The following is a 22,643-nucleotide window of genomic DNA, read 5'->3' on the forward strand; positions in this document are numbered from 1 at the left end:
AGACTAACACAACGGTTCAATCGTTGTGTATATTATGCACAGCTAGCAACTTTGCGGAATACAAGTTAGTTTGAGTTAGGTGCCCACTTGTAATGGATGGACGCATTGTTCGTTGTGCTTGTCAAACGTGTACATTTCTTCGATGAGTAATTCAAGTTATTTTTTTTATTATTAGGTGTACGGCGCACACACGATTGAATGTTTTTATTAGTTAATGTGACACACAGTGGTACTAACACTTCTTCTTGAAACCAACTGGCCAAAAGAAAAAAAAAAATGAAATAAAATAGAAGAAAAAAAAAATAACGAAAAAGAAGAAGAACAAAATGTTGTTTTGAAAAAGAAAAACCCGAAGATAAATTTTTGTGCAACAATAACGTGAACAATGGTGGTTTATCATTTACGGATTTCAAATTACGAATAAGTATGTGATTTAATTCTCTGCCAAAAACAAACAAAAAATCTGTTTTCGTTTTGATTTCGTTATAACGAACCAAATTGTGTATGTTACTCCATTGGCATTTGCTTGATATTTCTCTCCTGCAAAGTTTAAATGTGAAAATATTTGGAGGTTTTTTAGTTTCGTTTTGCTTGCTGACCATTCGTGGAATATTAATAATTACTTAGAACACCTTGTTCTTCAGTTCAGTTTTTGGTTTGGACTTTTTTTTTCTCTTTTCGAATGAACGTTTCACGCATTTTGCATTCAAGATATGGGATTGAAAACGGTTTTCAATTGATAATTATGCAAACAAAAAAAGGGCTCCCCCATTAAACAAATTGGGAAGTAAGTCGCTTATAATATTTCATCCTAAGACAGAAGCATTAAAAAATTGTTTGTAAACAAGAGAAATAAAGAGGGCACACCGAGAGTGAAAGAGAGTTACCCTTTTCATGAAAACAGAAACCATTTGGATTGTTTTTTTTTTCTAATTTCACTGCGAACGGCTGTTTCTGCTAAAGACAAAGTATTTGTGTTTCTGAACGAAGAAGAAGAAGAGGAAGAAAAACGACGTATAATTACGGCAAATGATGATCTAATGACCGAATATTACTTGTAAAATATTCTTTCATTCATCGTGCAAATTCCCATTCCAAATTTGTTTACGATGTCAACAGCACGTTAAATTCGTACAAATCTTCGATTGGCCCATCGATTCACTTTAAACATGCTAATGGCCTGTTCTTGAAGAACACTTTTGATTCGATTCCTGATTTGATTACCAATTTTTGCAAAACACACAGTGTGCAATCAATTGAAGAGCTTCACAGTTCGAACAATATCTCAACCGATCCTCTGAATATATCCATCAAACCACCTCTGCAACTTGGTGATGCAAGAGCAAGAAGGAAAAAAAAGAACGAGTGCGAATTTGAATTGAATTGTGCGGCTACGGCATTTTTCCATCGAACATCGTCAGAAAGAGTTTTTTTTTTTCGTTGTTGTTATTGTTGTGGTGTTGGTGAAGTACAATATATGTCTGTGTATTTCTTGAAAAGAAGTTGAGGAAGAAGAAGAAAAACACACACAACAACAACAACAACAACAAGAACTACGATGAGAGAAAAAGAGAAAGAGTGTTATTATTATATGCAGAACTAAAACAAAATAAAGAGACTGAAACGAAGCACCGTCACCTCCACACGCATACACATATACATACACAGAGAGGTAGATAGAGTGAATCGTTCACGAAAAGCATCCAAATAAAAAGATAGTAAGAGTTGAATACACTTCAACCGAAAATATAAAAAAGAGAAGAAAAAAATAAAATAAACGACGTCGAAGAAAAAGAAGCGGCAGTGCTACAGCGACATATATACAGCAAGGGGCAGCACACAAAACACAACACACAATTGTAGCAAAAACACACATAACACACAGAGAGAAGAACACACGACTGAAACGACCAAATCGAACGAACGAACGAACCAACGTACGTACGAAACGACGAGGCAACACACCAACGGAACGAACCGAACCAAAAAAATCCACAGGTATCCATCCAACTAAATGAAATTGTTGTACGATTCTCTTTCTGTGTTCTCTCTTTCAAACTTTTTACATTTCATTTCACTTCATTTTGTATCGCATCATGTCGTTTGGTTTAACTTGGTTTGGCTTGGGGATAGTGCATACGTATACATATAATCGTTTTTGTTCGTGTTGTTATGCTTTTTTTCTTCTCTCTCTCTCTCTCTCTCTCTCTCTCTCTCTCAACTTTTCGTATATCATTCGGTTTAATTTCATTTTTATGTTTTCTGCTTCGTTTTTTTTTTCTCTCGTACACTCCATCTCACTCGCTCTTTTTTCCCGACACTTTTTGAAGTATTTATTATTACCATTGCTGTTGTATTGCGCCTCTTGGCTCATATTTGAACGTTTGACTCTTTGCCATCAATAACTTTACCGTCGTCTAGTCTTTACTTCACCACACGTTCTATCGCCTTCGCATTGCATGTATTTGTTGAGTTTTGCGTCTCGGTGAGAGTGTATCGGTATGTTTTTCGTGCAGTTTTAGTTAGTCAGTCAGTCAGTGGACAAAAATTACGACTTAATCGTTTTGGTCCATTCAACATCAAATCCCCAACATTAACTAGAGAGATGGCCCTGAAAGGCAATCCAAAAGTGGATCACTTACAAATTCTTTTTTTTGAATTGGCCCAAAGTATTGTCTGGGGATAAATTTTTTCCCTTCTTTTTCTTCACGTTCTTCTTCGACCATCATACAATGTTCTTGTTGAAACGCGTGTGTAATCGTTATCACGCACACAATGCCATTCGATTGTTTTGAATGTATCGAGTCTCTTTGTCTCTATCTCCAATAATGCGCCTCTCTTTCTCCCGCACCCGACCGTCACACCAACAACGAATGGTTCAGGTGTAATGGAAATTACATACGATGGTCGACAACACACACGGTGTGTATTAGTTTTTAAAGGCATTATGCAGCTCTTGAGTGTGCGTCTTTGTATGCGTATGTGTCTTGTGTTTATCTGTGTACGTACATATATATGTGTGCGTCCGTGTGACAGTACGACCGATCCAGCGCATTTTTGCTACAAAACATTCTTCATTGTATACAAAACCTAATACACAAAGTCAAATGCAGAAAACAAAAACACAACAACTACTCCTTTCGAATTGACACTTCCGTTGATTAGTTGTTTTTCATGAAATGCACATGGAACTCGATAAATCCTTACAAGTTAACGCCAACAAAAAAAAAAAAAACAAAAGAAAAAAGGAGAAAAAAACACTGCCTGAGCGAACTTATAAACTCTTGCTTCAGCGGCTTCATCAGAAAATAAAAGAAGCCATTATCAATTTTACTTCCTGTTCGAGTCGAGTGGACAGTGTCAACGTGTATCGTACGCTGACAGCAATTCGTTTTTTTTTTTATACCATCAAAATTAGCACCATTGACCGGAGAATTTTATACTTGTTATACCAGTTACTTGTGATACGAATCTGTTGATCGAATTCTTCTGAAATTCGTTTCTTTTTTCTCATCGGCAAACTCTTCTCCAACGTTATGCCATTCTCATTTCCTTTATGGCTTTAGTGTTATGCATTACGAGATATGTACACGAAATAACGAAATAATTTTGACATTATATGATTTGAAACCGCCCCAATGTGGAACACTCCACACATTCTCAGACACATTCTTCCCAAAGGCATCCCAGAGTGCTGAATAATACAGTGGCAAATCGATTAATATTTTCACATTTAAATTATTCAAATGTATTGAAAACTATGAGTGAAGGGATTTGAATGTGCATACAACATCGAGTGTGTCTATCTCGTGGGGGCTTTGGTATGGTAACTTGCAATTGCAGTGTCATACAATAGCAACTGATTGGGTTTCGAAAACTATTATCTATGGCTGCTATTCAATGTTTATATCAACTTTCCGTTCTATTTCTCCAGTCGTTCTACGCACTATTCCATATACATGGTGCAGTGTATGGCAGTCAGTTGAGGATATTGTGTTTTTTCTTCTCTTTTTCTCTCTCGGCAAACAATCATCCTTTTGATATTTCATTTTGCAATGGGCACTTGAACGATTGCGAAATGTTGATGATTCTTTGCTCCATCCATTGGTTGCAGTTTTTAGGGATGACTGTCTTTTTTTTTGTACTCTTCTCTACCCCTTGCTTGCAATCAATGAGCCATTTGAATATTGATGGCTCGATTCTATCGGATGCATTCTCGTTTAGTACATATACTATGCACATATTTCACACACTGGTACTTTAGATAAATTGTATAGTTTCTGTTGCATACACACACACTGGAATATGGTGCACATTCACCACAAATGTGCATAATTATTATTCACTAATGTAGCACTGTAGAGCATTTTCTCCGAGCCATAGATATAAAGGCTTTTATATTCTTTCTCTTTTACAAATGTTACATTTGTTTGCTGGCTCTGAATTCAGGTGGACAGCGACAGCACACTGATATCCGTTTTCTCAAAATGCTATTTTATAGATACTGCCTAGTGGATCTCCATAATTGTTGGAACGTGTTTAGCTCTCTCTCTCTCTCTCTCTCTCTCTCTCTCTCTCTCTCATTGTTTCGTTTTCGTTTCTCTTTCTTTCGCTTTTCTGAGAGTGGTTGAAAATAGAAAGAAAAAATATTTCAAAGATATCAACATCACACAGCTGATTCTATAGCAAATTGACTCAATGCGAAGCGGTTTCAAATCATGGGGAATTGAGTCATTTTACAGCCGCAGCATTCATTTATCTTTGTTCTCACAATAATTATACGGCTTTTATTTGAAGACAGCCCACAAATTGTAGGTTTCGCCATTTTTTTAATTCGATTATCAAATTAATAGAATTAATTTGCATCAAACGGCAAACGTGTTAGCATTAAACCTTTAATTATTCACATTGTTTCTAATCAATAGCAATTCAATGGGTGGTGATTTTTATGCTCAAGAACGAGTAAGTCGGCTTGATTTCGAAATGGGCTGTGAAATTAAAGAAGAATCATTTGTTTTAGTGCATTGACGTAGCTCCCCACTCTTTCGGAACGACTTTGTGATATAAATATAAATAAATTTGCACATCACTTCACATGGCGAAAAAAAAGAGACGTAAATTCAAAACTGAAACAATGGATACTCATTAAAGTCGCTCCATTTGCGCTGGCGAGCGAACGAACGCGCGCGCATGGTCTCGTATTCGTGGCCACAGAGTCAGCACGAATTGTTTACTTATGGTTTTGAGTATACGTGTACAAAATGCTATTTTTTTATTCTTCTTCTTCTTTTTGTATACGTTGAGTAGCTTTTCGGATTTCTTTTCCCGGCTATTCCGTGTGATACCTTATTCACTTTTTTGTTTTGGTATTCACCAAAAACCGTTTTTCAGATTCATGTGCTAAATCCGTTTTGATTTCATGCGCGGTGGTGTGCGCACACCGCGAAGTTCATATGTTTGCGCGCGTAAGTCCGTCGTTCTTTTCTTGTTCGTTCGTCTCAATATGTGGCAGGCGCGAGACAGAGAGGGAGACAAAGAGAGCTTCAACAATAGAAAATCTTCACAAGAATCGTTGTGCAATTCTTTCCACAAGCTTTACGGCTTTTAATTCATTTTATTTACTCTCTAACATTGAAGCAAAGCGAAGAAGAAGTAGAAAAATGTTTCTTTTCACTGTCGCTCATTTCATTCCGGCTTAGAGACCATCATTTCTATATAACAGTTACTTCTATTCAATTCTAACTGTAATTTTTCGTTGTTGTTTCGTTGCCTTTTGCTTCTCCGCAAATACGTATTCGTTTTTTTCTTCTTCTTTTTTTCAACGCGATACCCAAAATCTAAATAGCAAACATCAATATTAAAGCACGTCGAAAATAAAAGATATGAAACAACGGCGGAATGGAAAGAAACCAACAACACATACACACACAGAGAGATAGAAAGAGAAGAGGAATCAAAAGCGCACGCATACACAGCGTAAATAAATTGTTAAAGTGTGTATTTGGTGTTGAGCTCTTATGCGAAGGTAACGCATTCGCCAAAAACACAGAGAGAAAAGCAAAAAAAAAACAAGAAGCAGAAAAACAAAATGTGATGGAGCCAGCGTAAAAGCCATTCCAGCCATCCGAGAGCATCATTGAGATTTTGCAGTCGTATTTTATATACATATCACACATAAGTCGAATAAAATGTGGAAAGTCAATGTCACATTTTCACTAAACGCGTCCGAGAACGCATGCTGTCTTCTTCTGCTCGGCGCGCTTCGCATCGCTCTCATTCTCTGTCGGTTGGTTGTTACTGAAGTGATAATAATAAAAATTTCACATAAAAATGCATGTATATATTTTTCGAGGGACCAAAAGGACGGTGGTAAAATGTGTTGAACATTTTGTTTGACATATTCGGCGGATTATGTCAAGCCATTCAGACATATTCTCTCTCGGCATGCGTATGTATGCTTTTGTCGTTGTCGTTGTCGTTGCTGCTGTTTGTTTCTTTTTTATTTCGAGACGATTTCAACTAAGCCCTACTTTACGAACCATCTGATAGTCCCATAATGAATAGCTCAAAGGGAAATTATGGAAATTAGAGGCAAAACCATGATACTGATCAAAATGTGCACATATAAAATCGAGCTACATTGCCTTTTTAGAGCGGCAAGAACACTCACACAAAAACTGTCTAATCTATATCGAGAAAAAAGAACGAATGAGTCTAATCTATAGAGAAATGAAGCACTTCCTAGCGAAGCATTTCAATCGATTCCATTGCCAAATTCCCCATTATCCAACCGTTTTGCTGATTTAACGAAGTTTGGGTGATTCTCATAAAAAAAAAAAACGACGAGAGACTGTTTCCATACAATGGCATACAACAGTTTAGCTTGAATAATGTCTCGCGAAAGGGAAAAAAGTCGAAACGAATTCTATTCCTATATTTAGACGAAGTAAAATAGCAGACGTTAACATTCCATTACGGATGAGTACACAAATTTCGGTTGATTGGTTGATATGGAAATCCGAAATTGATTTTGACTATAATCTATTGCCAGACACACGCACACTCGCACAATTAATCCAATCGCAAATTCTTTCAATCAACATTTCCAAACTACATTATAAAACTTGCTAAGTAGTAAAAGCGAATTTCGAATTCAAAGGTTGAACCAATTTCCAACAGAACATTTTATTTAATCATACTGTGTGTAATCTCGTACGCTATTCAACTTCGATCAGATATACACCAAGTGTAATCATAATAAGGCACTAAAATTCACATTCAAAACAGCAACAAAACTTCGTCTCTCTCTCTCTCTCTCTCTCTCTGACAAACAATGAACTGAGCGTATTTTTTCCTGTTATTTCTCACAAGCATTGCAAAGGAGAGATCTTGCTCGATTGCTATTTCTACCGTTTCTTTTGTATTACATAGAAATAGGTGCATCATTGCGTCCAACACATGAACTAAATGTAACTTCCTAAATTAAAGGTGATGCATTTATGTAAATCAGAAGAGAAAGAAGAAAAAAAACAGACACACACACACGCGCGCGGGAAAAAAACAGAAAAATTATTGCTTTGCAAAAAGAGAAAACGATGGGAACCGTTTGTTTTCTGTGTTGTCTTTCTTTCTGCAGCGCTAGCAAAATGGTTTGAATGAGTTGAATGTTTGATGCCGTCAGAAATAGAGTAGTCTTCTAGGCGAAATGAATTTTGCGTCATCTCCCTTACACTCTATTCATTCACTCTGTCTGACATCCATGCAGAAACAAATAAAAGCAAATAACATGAACACAAATACAAGCATCGTGACTCGGCGAACAAAATGGAATCAATTCATGAAGACAATCAAGCCAATAAAACCATCATGTTTTAGCCATTCATTCATCTTCCACGACTGAACGAATAAACGAACGAATGAAAATAAATACTTGAATCGTCGAGAGAGAGAGAGAGAGAGAGAAAGAGAGAGAGAGAGAGAAAGAGACAGAGAGAAAGAAGGGAGAGCAAGCGAAAACATAAGAGTTAAAGTACATAAGTACATAAGTGATTGGATACCCTTGCTCAAGGATTCTGTCCACCACGCCAAATGTTTGACTTTGCAGAAAAAGCCAATGAGTGAGAGGAAGAGAGAGAGAGAGAGAGAGAGAAAGAGAGAGAGAGAGAGAGAGAGAAAGAAAACATCACAAACCCATGGCTATAAGCTTTTGGTATTTGGTTCTTGTTTTTCATGAAATTTGACGACAAAAGAATCCACCGTTGTTCATTGACTAAAATATACGTATTTAAACTCATTCGATGGAAGTAAATGATAACCAAAGTTCATTTCAAATGCAAAATAATACGAATCGATTATTTAAATCGATGTTCTGATGATTTTCGTCTCTTTCATACTTTCAACCTGCGTCAAACTAAATTCGTCACAAACATACGCATAAATGTACGCGCTCGCATGAACAATGTGAATCATGTTTTCAAAAACCCTTTAAACTTCGATGTAAATCTTCAAAGTGTATCTTTTTATGATCTTTGACATTGTTCAAAAGTTGTTATCTGATAATGTTTCGTGTCTGATCCAGATGATAGCTGCGTTTTATCATTATTAGCCGTTTGTTGGAATAGACTGTTGACAGTTTTGGTACAGTATAATCTGTGCAATAAATAAAGCAAAAACTGAAAATGCCTTTTTTATGATTGAACTTTCCATTGGAAATGTTCAGCACTTAGCAAATCTCTCGAAATGAGTTTAGAACTTTTGCACAGCACAAAGTTAAAGAAGAGATGATTCTTCGAAACAGTAACATCATTAAAAGTAAAGTTGTAATTAAAACAAAAAGAAATGCTGTGGTATGGGTATTATTGGCCCCAAAAAAACCGACTACCTTGAACGGGAATCTACTTTCCTCTCTCTCTCTCTCTCTCTCCACCGGTTCTTAAGGATTTGGTTAGTTAACTATTTTGTTGAGAACAACACAAAAGCGAGTCCAACAACCTCCCATGAGCGTTCACAGCTCACTCGGTTCTCACTCAACAAAAACGAAGTGTGCATGTTTTTGACATCAAATAATGAATAATGTATAGTTTCGTTCTTGATCATATGGAGAATATTTTCTCTTTCTTTTCAACTATTTGTTGTTGTTGTTGTTCATTCCTCTTTAACTTTTCTTTCACACTCTCCGTCCTCCCTCCCTCTCTCTCTATATATCTCTCTGTCTGTCTTCCTCAATCGCTGTCTCGTACGCTTCCACTTTATTCTGTTACTGTTTTTGACTGACTGAGAGAAAAGAAACGAGCAAAAATGTGAAATGACAGCTAAGGAGCGCGCATTCAGCACGGGCGAGCGAGCGAGAGAGAGAGATAAATAAATTGCAATAACGGTAGTCATGGTGAAATGAGTTACAATGGCAAAATAATGATAGCACAACAATGAACCAGAATTTATTCACACCCACACCCGAATGCAACACACACACACACTCACATGTAACAAAAACGAAACCAAATGGTGTATTTCAATCAATCGAACACAACAATATTCACGAACTTATAGAATACGTATTCTTTCCAAATCGCGTGTAAAACGTAACACAATTCATTCAATTCTATCTGGATTGAAGGAGAATTAAAATAAGGCAACAATTTTGTTCGATACGATCATTATTCAAATTTAAACAAACACACACACACACACACACACACACAAAAAAACAAATCTTTTACTTTCAACTCTAATAAATAGAAAATATTTAACGATATCACAGTGACAACGAAGACGTTTGGCATACAATTTTCAACATTTCGACGGTGCATTTTGATATTGACCGGTGCTAAAACCGTTGCGCTTAGATAAATTAAAGTACGCAGAGCGAAATTCCAAAATGGATTTCAATGATGGGGCCACTGAACATCTTGTACAAAATTCATCAGGTAAATAAATCCGCTTCGAATGAAGTCTCACTGGGTTTATGGGGTCAACTAATCAAACTACCACCCGTTATTTTAACTAACAAAAATGTCTGTGACAATTTAAATGGGAAATATTCTAACAAAACTAATACCACTTTAATCGAAATTATACCTCAACAAAATCTTCAAAGCAAATCAATTTTTAACTAACATCAATAAAAACTTTGGTTAAACACATAGAAAACTTGGCATTTTAGTACACACACAAAACTGCACATTCAGCATACAATGCATCCGAATGAGATGAATTGCAGCACATACACACCCACAAACGGTCTCTCCGTGTTGTTTGCATGTGCAGCATAGAAAAATAGAATTCTAAAAAATCGAATGCAATTTTTCCAAATACGGAGGCAAAGCTGAAACGAGTCCCCGAACGGGAAAAGTTGAAAGAGAAAAACCTTCGATATCACTCAAAGTTGGACTCTCAAACTTATTTCGATCACACAATTATGCACATATCTCAAGCACTTTATGTGATGGAGGTGAAATAAAACATCAATTCTATGATTGCTTTTGAAGAAATTTCCAACAAAATGTTCTGATCGGAATAGAAGTCGTTTTCTTAAATAATAACTATTCGTTTTTTTTTTCTCGATAAAAAATTTTGGCTTCTGAAATGCTTGTGAGAATACAACTACAATGTTGTAACAGTTGACGAAAGAAAAACTTTGCTAAACTTCTGCTCTTTGAACGGCGTGATAATTTTTTTTTCAGTATTACACACGTAAATGTGGAGCAGAGTCACGATTGCACACGAAAAAAAAATGCACTCAAAGCAATTGGTTGCTCTCTTATTGACACTCCAAAAGCTAATTTGTTTCGTCGAAAGTTGCATAAGCAAATTGAGACATATATATTTTGAAGTGGCAACAATAAAGCTTTGATTTGAACGACGGAGCAAACAAACAAAAAATCTCTCTGAGAAAAAAAAACGAGCATTCAAGAGTGTGGTGTAAAAATGTGCACAACATCTCGCTGCTTTTTGAATGGGCGACAAATAAAAAAATTCAAGAGCTTTCGTAATTAAATCACAAACACACACATTATTGTGAGGATGAGAGAGAATAAGAACGCTTGTTGCATCTTTATCTCTCTGTGAATACGTCATTCACAAATGTGCGCGCAATAACACAACGTCTGTCATGTCAATCGCCACCGAGATTCGTTTGGATTTGGATGTGTGTATAACGACGACGACGATGATGACGAAAAGAAAAACTCTTAATTCACCTAATTGCAATGCCTTTGTCATTAATTACTCTGTTGTACTCCTCATTGTTCATGATTATGAATATTTATGGCAATCTTACTTTCTGCAACAACATACAATTGTTTCCCCGTTCGTTTTTCATCGGATGATTTTTGCCGTCGTCGCCGTTGCTACCGTTGTCGTTCCTCTTCCCAACACCACTTGGCACATTAAAATGAAGCTGATGATGATGCCGTGTTGTGTGTTAATATAAAAATATGCAAATAACTTTCCGTCATCATTTACTCGATTTATTCGTGCAATGCGAATGCGCTCGCACACACACACACACACTTGCTCGCTCGCTCAGAGCATACGGTATCAATTCACTTGATCTAACTGACTAATTGATAGTCTTTTGACGCTTTGAGCACGGTTTTTGTTATCATTTCATGTGGAAGAGAGTTTTCGCTTTCAGCTCATTTCTACTTCCCATATAATTTTCTCTGGCTTCTTTTTCTTTATCATCACAACGACAACGACGACGAAGATGTGATGAAGAAGAACGATTCTGGGCTAAAGCAATCATACTCTTGATGATGAAGTTTTTTTTTCAACACATCGGCCACATTCTGGTTTGACGGTGTTTTTTTCTCCACATCTTCTTCTGACACGCATCGGTGATGAAAATTATGCGATGCCATCATTATTTAATTATTATTTATGCCCATTTTTACGATCTCATTGAATGAGATTTGCATAGAATTCTATTTATCGGCTCTATCAAATTGAATCAAATCAAACAGCTACACATGCATTGGACCTTTTCTATTTGGAAAGTCGTCACTTTCTCAAGGCATCCTCAATTTTTTTCATCTCTTTCTCTCTCTCACTCTCTCTCTCTTTCTCTCTGTTTTGATGAGAAAAAGAAAACGATTCATCGACAGTTATAAGTGTGTGATATTGACACACTGCAGAGAGGCAACACCGTGTCAATTAAATTTTTTTCTTCTATTTTTGTTCGGGCCATTCAAATGGTGCTACAAACTCAATTCAACCACACGACCGCGTGTATCATGAGTTTTATAACCATTCAATGATTTTACTATGTTCATATTTGCATTAGTTTTTGTCAATTCATTATTATATTTTCTGTCACATTTCACATGATGTTTTTCGTTCAAACGAAAGTCCGAAAAAATAGGCGTATTCTGTTTGCATTTCCTGTAAATGTGTAACATTATTGCGTTGAAATTTCCCACATATTTTTTACCTGATCACTTTTAATACGGTTTAGTTCTGAGCGTGAAGATACAGCTTCATTATAAGTTGACCATGGAAAATTTAATGTCCAAAATAAAACCAAATTGGTGGCAATTTCGTTTCTCGCCTCCGTATTTCATTTTCCGATGAAATAGCAATTTAATTTTCCGTATATTTGGCATTACAATTGATGAGATTATAAAGCATGACGATTCAACACATACAAACAAACCGTTCGATTGCGATACGGATGCTGGCAAATCAAATGGACAAACAGTATTTCCGTTTTCATTTCATGCGCCTCCATTGTCGATTAGCGATGCAGTGGGACGACCGGTAACAAAATTGAATTGTGCCGATTCAATTAAAATGAGTTTCAGTTGAAAATTCACAATTGATTTCCATGGATGCGGTTGACGTTGGTCTGACGCTGTATGTGTATGTGTGTGTGTGTGCAGTTTGCACGGCTTAAAACACATATCCGATTTTATAAGTGTAATTGTTTCGATATGCAATGTTTTATGCCATTTTTCCGCATCGAAATCGTTTGATTTGATCTCAATTGAATGTTAAAGTTGAGCTTGATTGAGTGGTAAAAATTGATTTCAATCAATGGAATGTGTCGGAGATTCGGACGAATTTTTACTACGTGCACAAAAACTCCAACATTCATTAACCCTTTATCACATTTCGGTTCCTAAAGTAACCAGATACGCCAGACGCTATAGCTATGAAACCACTGAATATTTTTACATTCTTGTTTGGAAACAAATGTAGGGAACTAGCTTACATTTGATACTTCACAGGCTACAATCGGCTGGCTGAATGGAAAGTTTTTTCTGTTCATGTACTGCTGTAAAAAAAATGCGAAATTATAGCAGAATTCCACATTTTTCCTCCTCTTATCTTGTGGGTTTGTTCATTCTTTTCAATTGTCAAATTAGGACTCGTAGGACTAAAACACATCAATTTAACTTTCTGCATCATTAATTTTATGAAATTTAATTTTTTCAAGCTTTTATAGTGATTTGACACTTTTGACTCTTTTCCGATTTTCTCGACAAATACGCAATTTTTCAAAAATCTAAGTATGAGGTCTTTCTCAATTTATCGTGGCACAAAACATATATCAAAATGATTCAAAAACAAAGAATTGTGCATCAAAGGGTTAATTTAAATATTGTACGTTAAGCCTAGTTTACAGTTTGCCGTGCGGAAAAAAAATGTCTATACAAAAATCTCCGCTCGACAAAATTTTCGAGGTGAATGCGATTTTTCTGGCATTCAAAACAATTACCGATCAATTTACATTTTTAGCGACTCGGTTACTTCGATTTGGGTAAGCTATGTGTTATATGCATTGGTTACCCCAAGACACAAATATTTGCTCTCGGAATCATTACGATAGGACGTATAGATGAGGCAAAAAATTAATTTGAAATTTTCAATTTTTTCCGCATGGCGAACTGTAAACTAGGCTTTAACCACGAAAATTTGTTCGGTTTTTTTTTTTCATAACGATGGATTAAAATGAGTTATTTGATCGGAAATTCTTATGAAATAGCATTAAAATTGCATTTATCGGTTAGTTTGCAAGAAAACTGAGTGGTCACATAATGCATAAGCATATGCTCTTTACACAAACCAGTTTGCGCAGAAGAAAGGCAGATTTCATTAAAAAAAAATGCTCAAGCATGAGAATTTTCATTAGAAACAAACACTCTCCTTGTGAACCAACGACACAAAAAAACGAGAACCTTCTTTTGAAGTTCGAAATCCACTGGCAACCAGGAGGTGGAATGCATACAAAATATAAAAGGAATATTAAATGTGTTTGACGTGTCTATATTGTACTTGTTTTGTAATTGACCAAGAATCCATTGAATGGAGTGAAATTCCGAGTGTGGAATACTCCATTTTTTGCCTTCAGTTTTTTTTTTGCTGTGTTAGTAGTTTCATACAACTGGTGTGCAACTGACGTTGTTCCAGATTTCTTCAATGACCTTGAGTTAGTGTTATGTTACAGCTTATCTGAGCTGAAAATGGTTTTCGAACATCAATTGAAACTTTTTCAATCGCTCCAAAAACTATAACTTTCAACAAGTATAAACCACAAACTAAATCGATTAGCTGGTTCATACACTCACTGGCTGACATCAGCTTTCCAAGCCGACTCCACCACACACAAACACAATCTCTGTCATACGACGCATCAACAGCAGCCAACACACAAATATTTCTGTTGCTTTTCAGACAATGTCAAACAGGAGGAAAATTACCCGAATTCAAAAATATAGCTAAGCTTTAAGGCAATGGCAAATGGGACACATACACAAGTAGAGCAACAAAGAGCAAAAAATAGGCAGAACCATCTGCATGTAACATTATGTATGTGTATCAAATAAACAAACAAACAAAAATACGTGTGCACAAATGAACAAAGTATGTACAAATGTTGATACACAATCGATATTCTCTTTAACCACATAGGCTGGCACACATGAAGCGCCAGGAATCAAAGTACATTGTTCAATCTCTCCGCATATAGAGATAGGGGACCAAATCACTTTCATTTTGGTTGCCGTTGCAAAAGCGACATTCTTCGCATTTGTTACAACAACATTCGAACTTTTGATTCGTGATTACAATAACGGCGCCGAAATTTATTCCGAGCTTTTGTACAACGCATAGAATCCTTTTTGCGGCGGAAATTTTCGTATGGTTTTCCTTTGGGCTGCACGCAGTTTTATTCTGAATTGTTCATATAATATAGGGATATATAGGTGTCATATTTGGAGCCCATGCGAACGGAATTTTTGCACACAATGCAATAGCAACGAGTGGTTTTTATCCATTTCGTTTGAGAGTAAGCTCGCGCTATTTCACCAAACATTCTGAAAATTTTACATAAAATTTCATTTGTTCCACTATTTTGCTTTGCACAGCCCGAGATTAAGATTGAGAGGGAGAGAATGTGAATGTGAATGTGACTGTGTGTATTAAGAATCGATTTCAGATAATTCGAAATGCGTCACATGCTTTCGACGCTACACTGAATTCAGAATGCTCTCAGCTCATCAGCATTTTGGTTTTTTTTTTGTATTTAGTCAATATTGTAACCATAAGAACCCCCTAAGAGAGACTGAGACAACCCAGAAACAACAAATTTATTATCCGACTGGATACAGCGTTCTTGATTCGATTTCCTCTCTCTCTCTCTCTCTCTCTCTCTCTCTCTTCGTCGCTCTTGTTCTGCCTCACATTCCCTTTTTGCCCGTTAAGAGTCAAACAAAACCCTTGTACCTTTGGCATGTAATCTCGATTCTAGCGCAACCGTTTATGTAGTTGAAGAGTGGAGTTGATTGTATGATGTGTGTACATGTGAACTAGTGAATGTGTAACGCAAACCGGCGCTCGCTCGCTCCCTTCCTATTTCGCATCGGGATTGTGGTAAAAGTGTAGCGGACAGTGAACGCATTGGCGTGGATTTACATGTGCTCCATACCTCCATTACATCAATCATTTGCCATCCAATAGTGTATATAAAAAGGAAAATGCTGCCGCTGACATTGAAAAAACGGCAGAAGAACGAGAGCGAGAGCTAAAAGAGAGGAAGTGAGAGAGACAAAGCTGAGCATCGAGCAGAGTTGAGTATAGAGCTTGAAATGTGCTTTTGGATAAATGCTCTTCGATCGAAATACACATATTTGTGGCTCAGTGGCGGCTACATTTTATTTCTTCATCTTTTCTCGCTCACTCGCTAAGCATGTGTTTATAAGTATTAGTGTAGCCTGGTATCTGTGATTACTTATTGAGGACGGAGTTTCTCTCTTTCTTTCCTGGGTATACTGTTCGGGTAGTGTATAATCCCATTTTTTTATACTTATCTATCATTTCTCGATGCCTTTTCATTTCGTCGAATAATTTTCAATTTTGAACGATTTTGCATATAAGATTAGCATGTGCACTTGCAGCGCTTCCAATAATAATGGAAAATCCAAGCGAACGATAACTGTTTGGCTTTGCCCATACTAGAGATAAAACTTTATAGAGATAAAGCAATTTACAATGCAATAAAATTTGCATCGACATGAATTTAAACACATGCACATATAAAAAAATGACTTACGTCTACAGCCCGATCAGATCGTAAACATTTTCCCGAAAATTTACTATCCAATGTGTATTTTCGCCATGGGACATAAAAAATGGGGAAAAAAACTTGAGATATGAGCAAATAGTGCAAACACATTTATTTGCACTTGTCATACGAATAGTATCCGGATACAGGGGAACCAGCGTGAAAATTTCACTATGAATTCTGTCGAGGCAACATGGGAGATATTTGATTTGAAACTTGGGTTTGCAATACCTGCATTCACAAGCAAATATTCGATCTCTGTATTTACAAACGAAACGAAAAATTTGTCTATTTGGATAGTTGAAACCAAAGGCCCAATCGGCAAATTCGTCCTTCCATTCCCCATAGAGCATACCGTTTGCAGTGTCAACACTGCACCCATTGAAATTTTATCGCCTCGGATTACTTAAGTCAATGTATTTAATCTGGAAATGGTTCGATTCTGATGAAAATAATGAAAATGCACCAAACTATTCATTGCTTGTTGTTTTTTTTTTATTAAGGATCAAATGGTGATTTTTGGTCATCGAATACAAAACGAAGTCTATCAATTTCATACCGATGGCGAAAACATCAAGTAAATCGTAATTAGCAAAAAAATGAAGAGACAATTTATAATTGTCATTTAATTGTGTCAATGTTAATTTAAAGAAGAGCGGAACTTCTTTATGTTGCCAGCTGAATAGTTGCATGCAGCGCATAAATCATCCGTTGAATAAATGCGATGTAAACTGCAAATATAACGACTTAAAACAAACAATGAAATGTATGGACTGTTGATAACAAGGCCATGCACCATTTCTCTTCTGTTTTTTTTTTTTGCTATATTTGTCATAAGCAGGAGTTTTTTTTTTGCAAATAAGAGTGTTGTTGGATGTTGGTACTCATTCAAATATTTCCGTCAAGGTCATTACTGATTCAAGTGTTTCCATAGCTCATTAAATCTATTTTTGTACAACTTATGATCATCACGATGAAGCTCATCAGCACATGAGAGAGAGAGAGAGAGAGAGAGAGAGAGAGTGCAACGGAGCCTGGATTATGCAATGCTATTTTCGAATTTGATTTCGTTAATTTTCAGCATAATTAGTGCGTGAATGTCTATCCTTCGGTCATCTCAAGCTGTAAATAAAAAAAAATTTCACTAATTTCCGTGCATGATTATTGTATCGTTTGAAAAGTCGCCAAATAATATTTTATTCAATGTTGTTTTTGCTTCAATAACTATGTTATTTTTATTATCATTTTTTTTCTTGCATCGATACCATTTTCTTTCTATATTTAATTTGCTTCGGTATATTCGTTTGATACGTACATTTATTTTATGCGACTTCATGCGAAGCTTTCATATTCGATGAGCAAATAGTAGAAACTGAATATTCAGAGAAAATCAACAATATTATTCAGTCAAATGGTTGTTCATAAGAAACTTATAGATTTTTTTCTTGTACCGATTTCAATGGGCTCCAAGGATTTACTCATGTCAATGATTTTCTGCGAAAGCCATTGATTCGATTACCTTCGGAATAAAGTACAATCAATAGAGAAGAAATATCTGGATTGTGTACTCGAGGCAAAATTTTGCTTGAAGCCCAGTGCTCAGACACACACACACACACACACACACACACATCCTCGTATACAAAATGTACAATGGAGAAAAGAAGTGAAAGGGAAGAAAAAAAAGAGCGATTTGAATAGCGTTCAAGATATTCTTAATAAATGATTGAATACGTCCACTGTTTTTTTGTTGTTCTCGAACGAAACAATTTGATAGTGATCTGGATATCCCTCTATACGGCACAAAATCGATACGGTTTTTGGTGACTCTGAATATAGATAAAATGTACGAAAAACCAAAACAAATGTTCTAGCGTGTGTTGTACCGAAAAAAATGTATCAGTATTCCTGTATTGCAAATAGTCACTGCTACAAACAGCCATATATCGAGTTTTGTGTCCACTAACAAATTAAGCAACACAAAATCACGAAAATCATTCGATTGAAAAGATAGTAAGAGTTGTACTAGATCTGGGTGAAAAAAGAAATCAACAACAAATGAGAAGCGAGAGATCCCGTGCCAAATTGGCGAAAAATATAACCATAATTGTTGAAAAATACATAAGAGGAATTCGACTGAATGAATGGAACGAATTAACGGCACCCAATATCCACAGGTATCCATCCAACTATATGAAATTTGTGTACGATACAAGAGCTGTTGCGCGCATTGGATATGTATATATATGTTCACTGGATTTAGTCATTGTGTGCGTGTATGTGCCTTCACGTGCCTGCGATTGTTGATGCCCTTAAGCAGAACCAATCAATTGAAGCGAACACTCCCTTTGCTGTCTGTCACAATTTCGGATTCATTTACTTGTTGCGCGCTATATGTAGCGAACCCAAAACCGAATTTCTCATTACGAACATTTTCATTTTGATTCACAATGAATTCATTCAGTTAAGTAGTTTCATGATACATATCGAATGGATGCGGACATGGTGGTCGTTAGTTTGCTTACACTGGAATGTCTTAACAGAGATTTGAAAAAGAAAAGATTGAAATTCACATCGGCCACACTTCTAAACCAACAAATTTTATTCTTACGGCAACAGACTTTACTTGAAATTCTTTTTAACAAATGTGACCGAACCGAAAGCTTGACGCGTTCATTATGTAATTAATTCAAAACCAAAATACACATTCCAGTTTTTAACGTCATTTCGTTTCATAATCGTTTCATTCGAAACGAAAACCGTTAGTCTGCATCCCAATTAAAAGTGTCTTGATAAAACGTGACGATAGCCGTTTTATGCGCTACTCTTTTACTATATGACCAAAAGAACAGAAATTAGATAAACGGATAGGTTAATTGAAACTTAAAAGGTTTTGATTTAACATTTTTTTTTTTTGGTTTATATGGCTTTGCTTTTAAATAAAGAATAAGCAGAAGGAGAAGAAGAAGAAGATGAAAAAATCTTCAAACGAAAAATACATGCGAAAATCCACATAATACGTCGGTCAATTCAGAATGTGCATTTAAAACACATCTTCTTTCCTTCAATGAATGTGGTTTTTTTTTGTTCTGTTTTGTTTTCAATGTATAGCAACACCTGCCGTGCCACTTGTATGCGAATTTTGTATGGCTTTAGCGAGGTAAACACATTCCGTCAAATTGGAAAGTGATTGGCATTTAATGTCATAGCACCAAAATCATATATCTTAGGTGGAATTTATCCGATGATTTGTCATATCAAAGTCAATGCTTCCTTACCCTGTGGAAATTTTTTGACTGATTAGTCAGTCGATTAATTTGGGACATTTTGACTGACTTAAAGTGTTTGTTTCGAACAAAGTAAGCAACTGCAGTTAACTTTAACCCTCTGATCGTTTGTCGGGTGTACAACGCCCGAGGCGACTTTGAACCTCGAATAAAAGTACCAAAAAACGAAAAATCACATTGAAATAGGTACCATTCGATAGCTTGAACCTTAAGCTATATGTCAGTGAAATTTCATGTGCATATGTGTAAGAATGTGTGAGATATTGCCTCCCACAACACATGTGCGCGCGTTCGTTTCATGGGGCGTACGACGCCCCAATTGTATTTTTTCATGAAAACTGACTGTGATAAGAGATAATGATTTAATGTCTTCGGCAAATGTGTAGTACTAGAAGTCTTCTACATCTTTACTAAAGAGAGATATCGCTTATCTCTTATCAGTTCCGCAAAATACGCGAAAAACCACGAAAACGCAAATATTCGGTTTTCCATTTATCACGACGAACTGATAAGAGATAATTGATATCTGTCTTCAGCAAAGCTATGGAGCAGATTGTGTTCTACAACTTTGCTCAAGAAACTAAGTCATTATCTCTTATCAGTAACGCGAAAAATGATAAGAGAAATCTCGCGTTTTTCGCGGTTTTTCACTTAACTGAATATTTAAATGATATATTGCGACATAACGAAAATAATACACGATCCAAAAACAAACTCATCATACAAAAACCTCACTCAAACACTCATAAATCTAGCTTATTTATCGGTGGACCCAAGCTATGGAACGTCATACCAGATGAAATTAAAGAAAAAAAATCTTATAAAAATTTTAGCAAACATTTCGAAAAGTATTTAATTAAATCATAGTGATGTATGCAAATCTTATTTTTTTTTTTTTTCTTTTATCTTACTTTGTTATAAAATTACATATTTATTTGAATTTTGGAATTTTGATGTTAATAATTATGATGATATTTTTTTTATTCATATACACATAGATTTAAGGATGAAAATGTAAAAAAAAAACAACTATAATTGGCCTTCGGGCAGCATGTATATGTTTTCTGAACAAATACCGAATCAAATAAAGAAATAAATAATAAATAAATAAATAAATAACTGATCAGAGATAACGAAATAAAGCATGTGGAAAACTGTAGTACTTGTGGTCCTGTACAACTTTTCTGAACACAGATGTCACTTATCTCTTATCAGTCAAGCAAAAAAAATTATCAAAAACCCCATATGGTGGGAGATCTTTCGCGGTTTTTCGCGTATATTGCGTAATTGATAAGAGATAAGCGATATCTGTTTCGGCCAATTTGTAGTGCCGGCTAAATACTACAACTTTTCCGAAGACACCAATTCGTTATCTCTTATCAGTTACGCGAAAAATCGCGAAAAACGCGAATTTTCTCTTATCATTTTCCGCGGAACTGATAAGAGATAAGGAGATAGTGTCTTCAAAAAATTGTAGTACTTGACTTGCTCTACAACTTTGCTGAAGGCACTCATCATTTATATCTTGTCAATTCCGTGAAAAATGAGGAGCCGAAAATTCACGTTTTCGCGGTTTTTCGCGTATTTCGCGGAACTGATAAGAGATAAGCAATATGTGTCTTCAGCAAAGTTATAGAGCGGGTTGAGTACTACAACTTTGTCAAAGACACTAAGTCGCTATCTCATATTGCAATCAAGTTTTGATTCAAAATGCACTTGGGGCGCTGTACGCCCCATGAAACGAAGTTACGGTGTAAACGCAACAAACGATCAGAGGGTTAATCACAAATCACTCTTAGTCAAAATGTCCCAAATTAGTTGACTGACTGAAAAAATAACTAAACGTGATTGTCTCTATACAAAACGCATGATTTTAATCAACTTTGCAGTTTTAGTTGTGTATCACTACATACCCGTGTGAAAAAGAAATGACTGACTGACTATAACTTCAGTTGACTTTAGTTGATTGAATTTATATTTTTGTTCTAAGAAAATCACTTGGTCCCAAATGAAGCAACTTAGATTGACTTGTAACTTCAAATGATTTCAGTTAATTATGATAGACTTACACTACACTTTGTACTGAAATATCAATCAAAGTAAGTCATTTTTGTCCCAAATTAGTTAACTGACTGCTCAGTTACTATTTTTTCACACGGGTACAGTTACATACAACTGAGTGACTGTTAGTCATTTTATTTGCACACGGGTACTCTTATCGCTGCGTGTGAAGTCAGTCACATTTGCACGTATATATTCTCAAACTTTTCGTATTCAACTATGCATATCAGTCATCAAAATCAATTACCATTAACAAAAAATCTATTTAATTAGTTTAGAATTAATTTCATTAATAAGGCAATCAAAATGTATCAAATCAATGGATTAACAAACGCAATCTTTTTTTCCTTCAAAAAACACCATTCAAAATGGACGGATTAAAAGACATAACAAACCTAACAGTGACCTTTCTATAGCTTAAGATGGTCGACGAAGCTCAACAACATTGTTTGCTTTTATTATAACAACAATATCTGGAGAGAAAAAACAAAAAGAAAAGTGAATCCATTCACAAGTCTCTTGAGAATAAATGAGTTCCTTAGTTTTAAAACACAATAATGTGCCTTCGAACTTTGTATTTTTGACGAATTAGAAAAAAAAAACAAATTAGGAACAATGAACAATTCTTTCGAAACGAATAAATGAGTGCGAATGATATTTTATAATAGACGAATGGATTGGTTGCAAAAATTACCGTTACTATTGTGGTCAATTCTATTCTCTTTTTGAGAATT

The 22,643-nt window shown here is 35.7% G+C and overlaps 1 protein-coding gene across 12 annotated transcripts in view; it reads left to right on the top strand.

Annotated features, from left to right (window-relative positions):
• The window catches only part of LOC129577245 (rho guanine nucleotide exchange factor 18), a 54,219-nt gene continuing 31,576 nt past the window's right edge, over nt 1-22,643 (top strand). For 4 of the 12 annotated variants that reach the window (XM_055463945.1, XM_055463946.1, XM_055463947.1 and 1 more), the window contains exons 1-2: nt 81-424; nt 9,761-9,926. In XM_055463945.1, the coding sequence (XP_055319920.1) occupies nt 9,878-9,926 (49 nt within the window). In that variant the 5' untranslated portion in view covers nt 81-424; nt 9,761-9,877. Of the gene's footprint in view, nt 425-1,119; nt 1,999-9,760; nt 9,927-22,643 lie in introns of those variants that run through there. The other 8 variants (XM_055463949.1, XM_055463955.1, XM_055463948.1 and 5 more) reach the window with 7 other exon arrangements.

The sequence above is a fragment of the Sitodiplosis mosellana genome, unplaced genomic scaffold (assembly GCF_009176505.1).
Source record: "Sitodiplosis mosellana isolate CC-2019 unplaced genomic scaffold, AAFC_SMos_1.0 Smas_scaffold_6197, whole genome shotgun sequence".
NCBI lineage: Eukaryota > Metazoa > Arthropoda > Insecta > Diptera > Cecidomyiidae > Sitodiplosis > Sitodiplosis mosellana.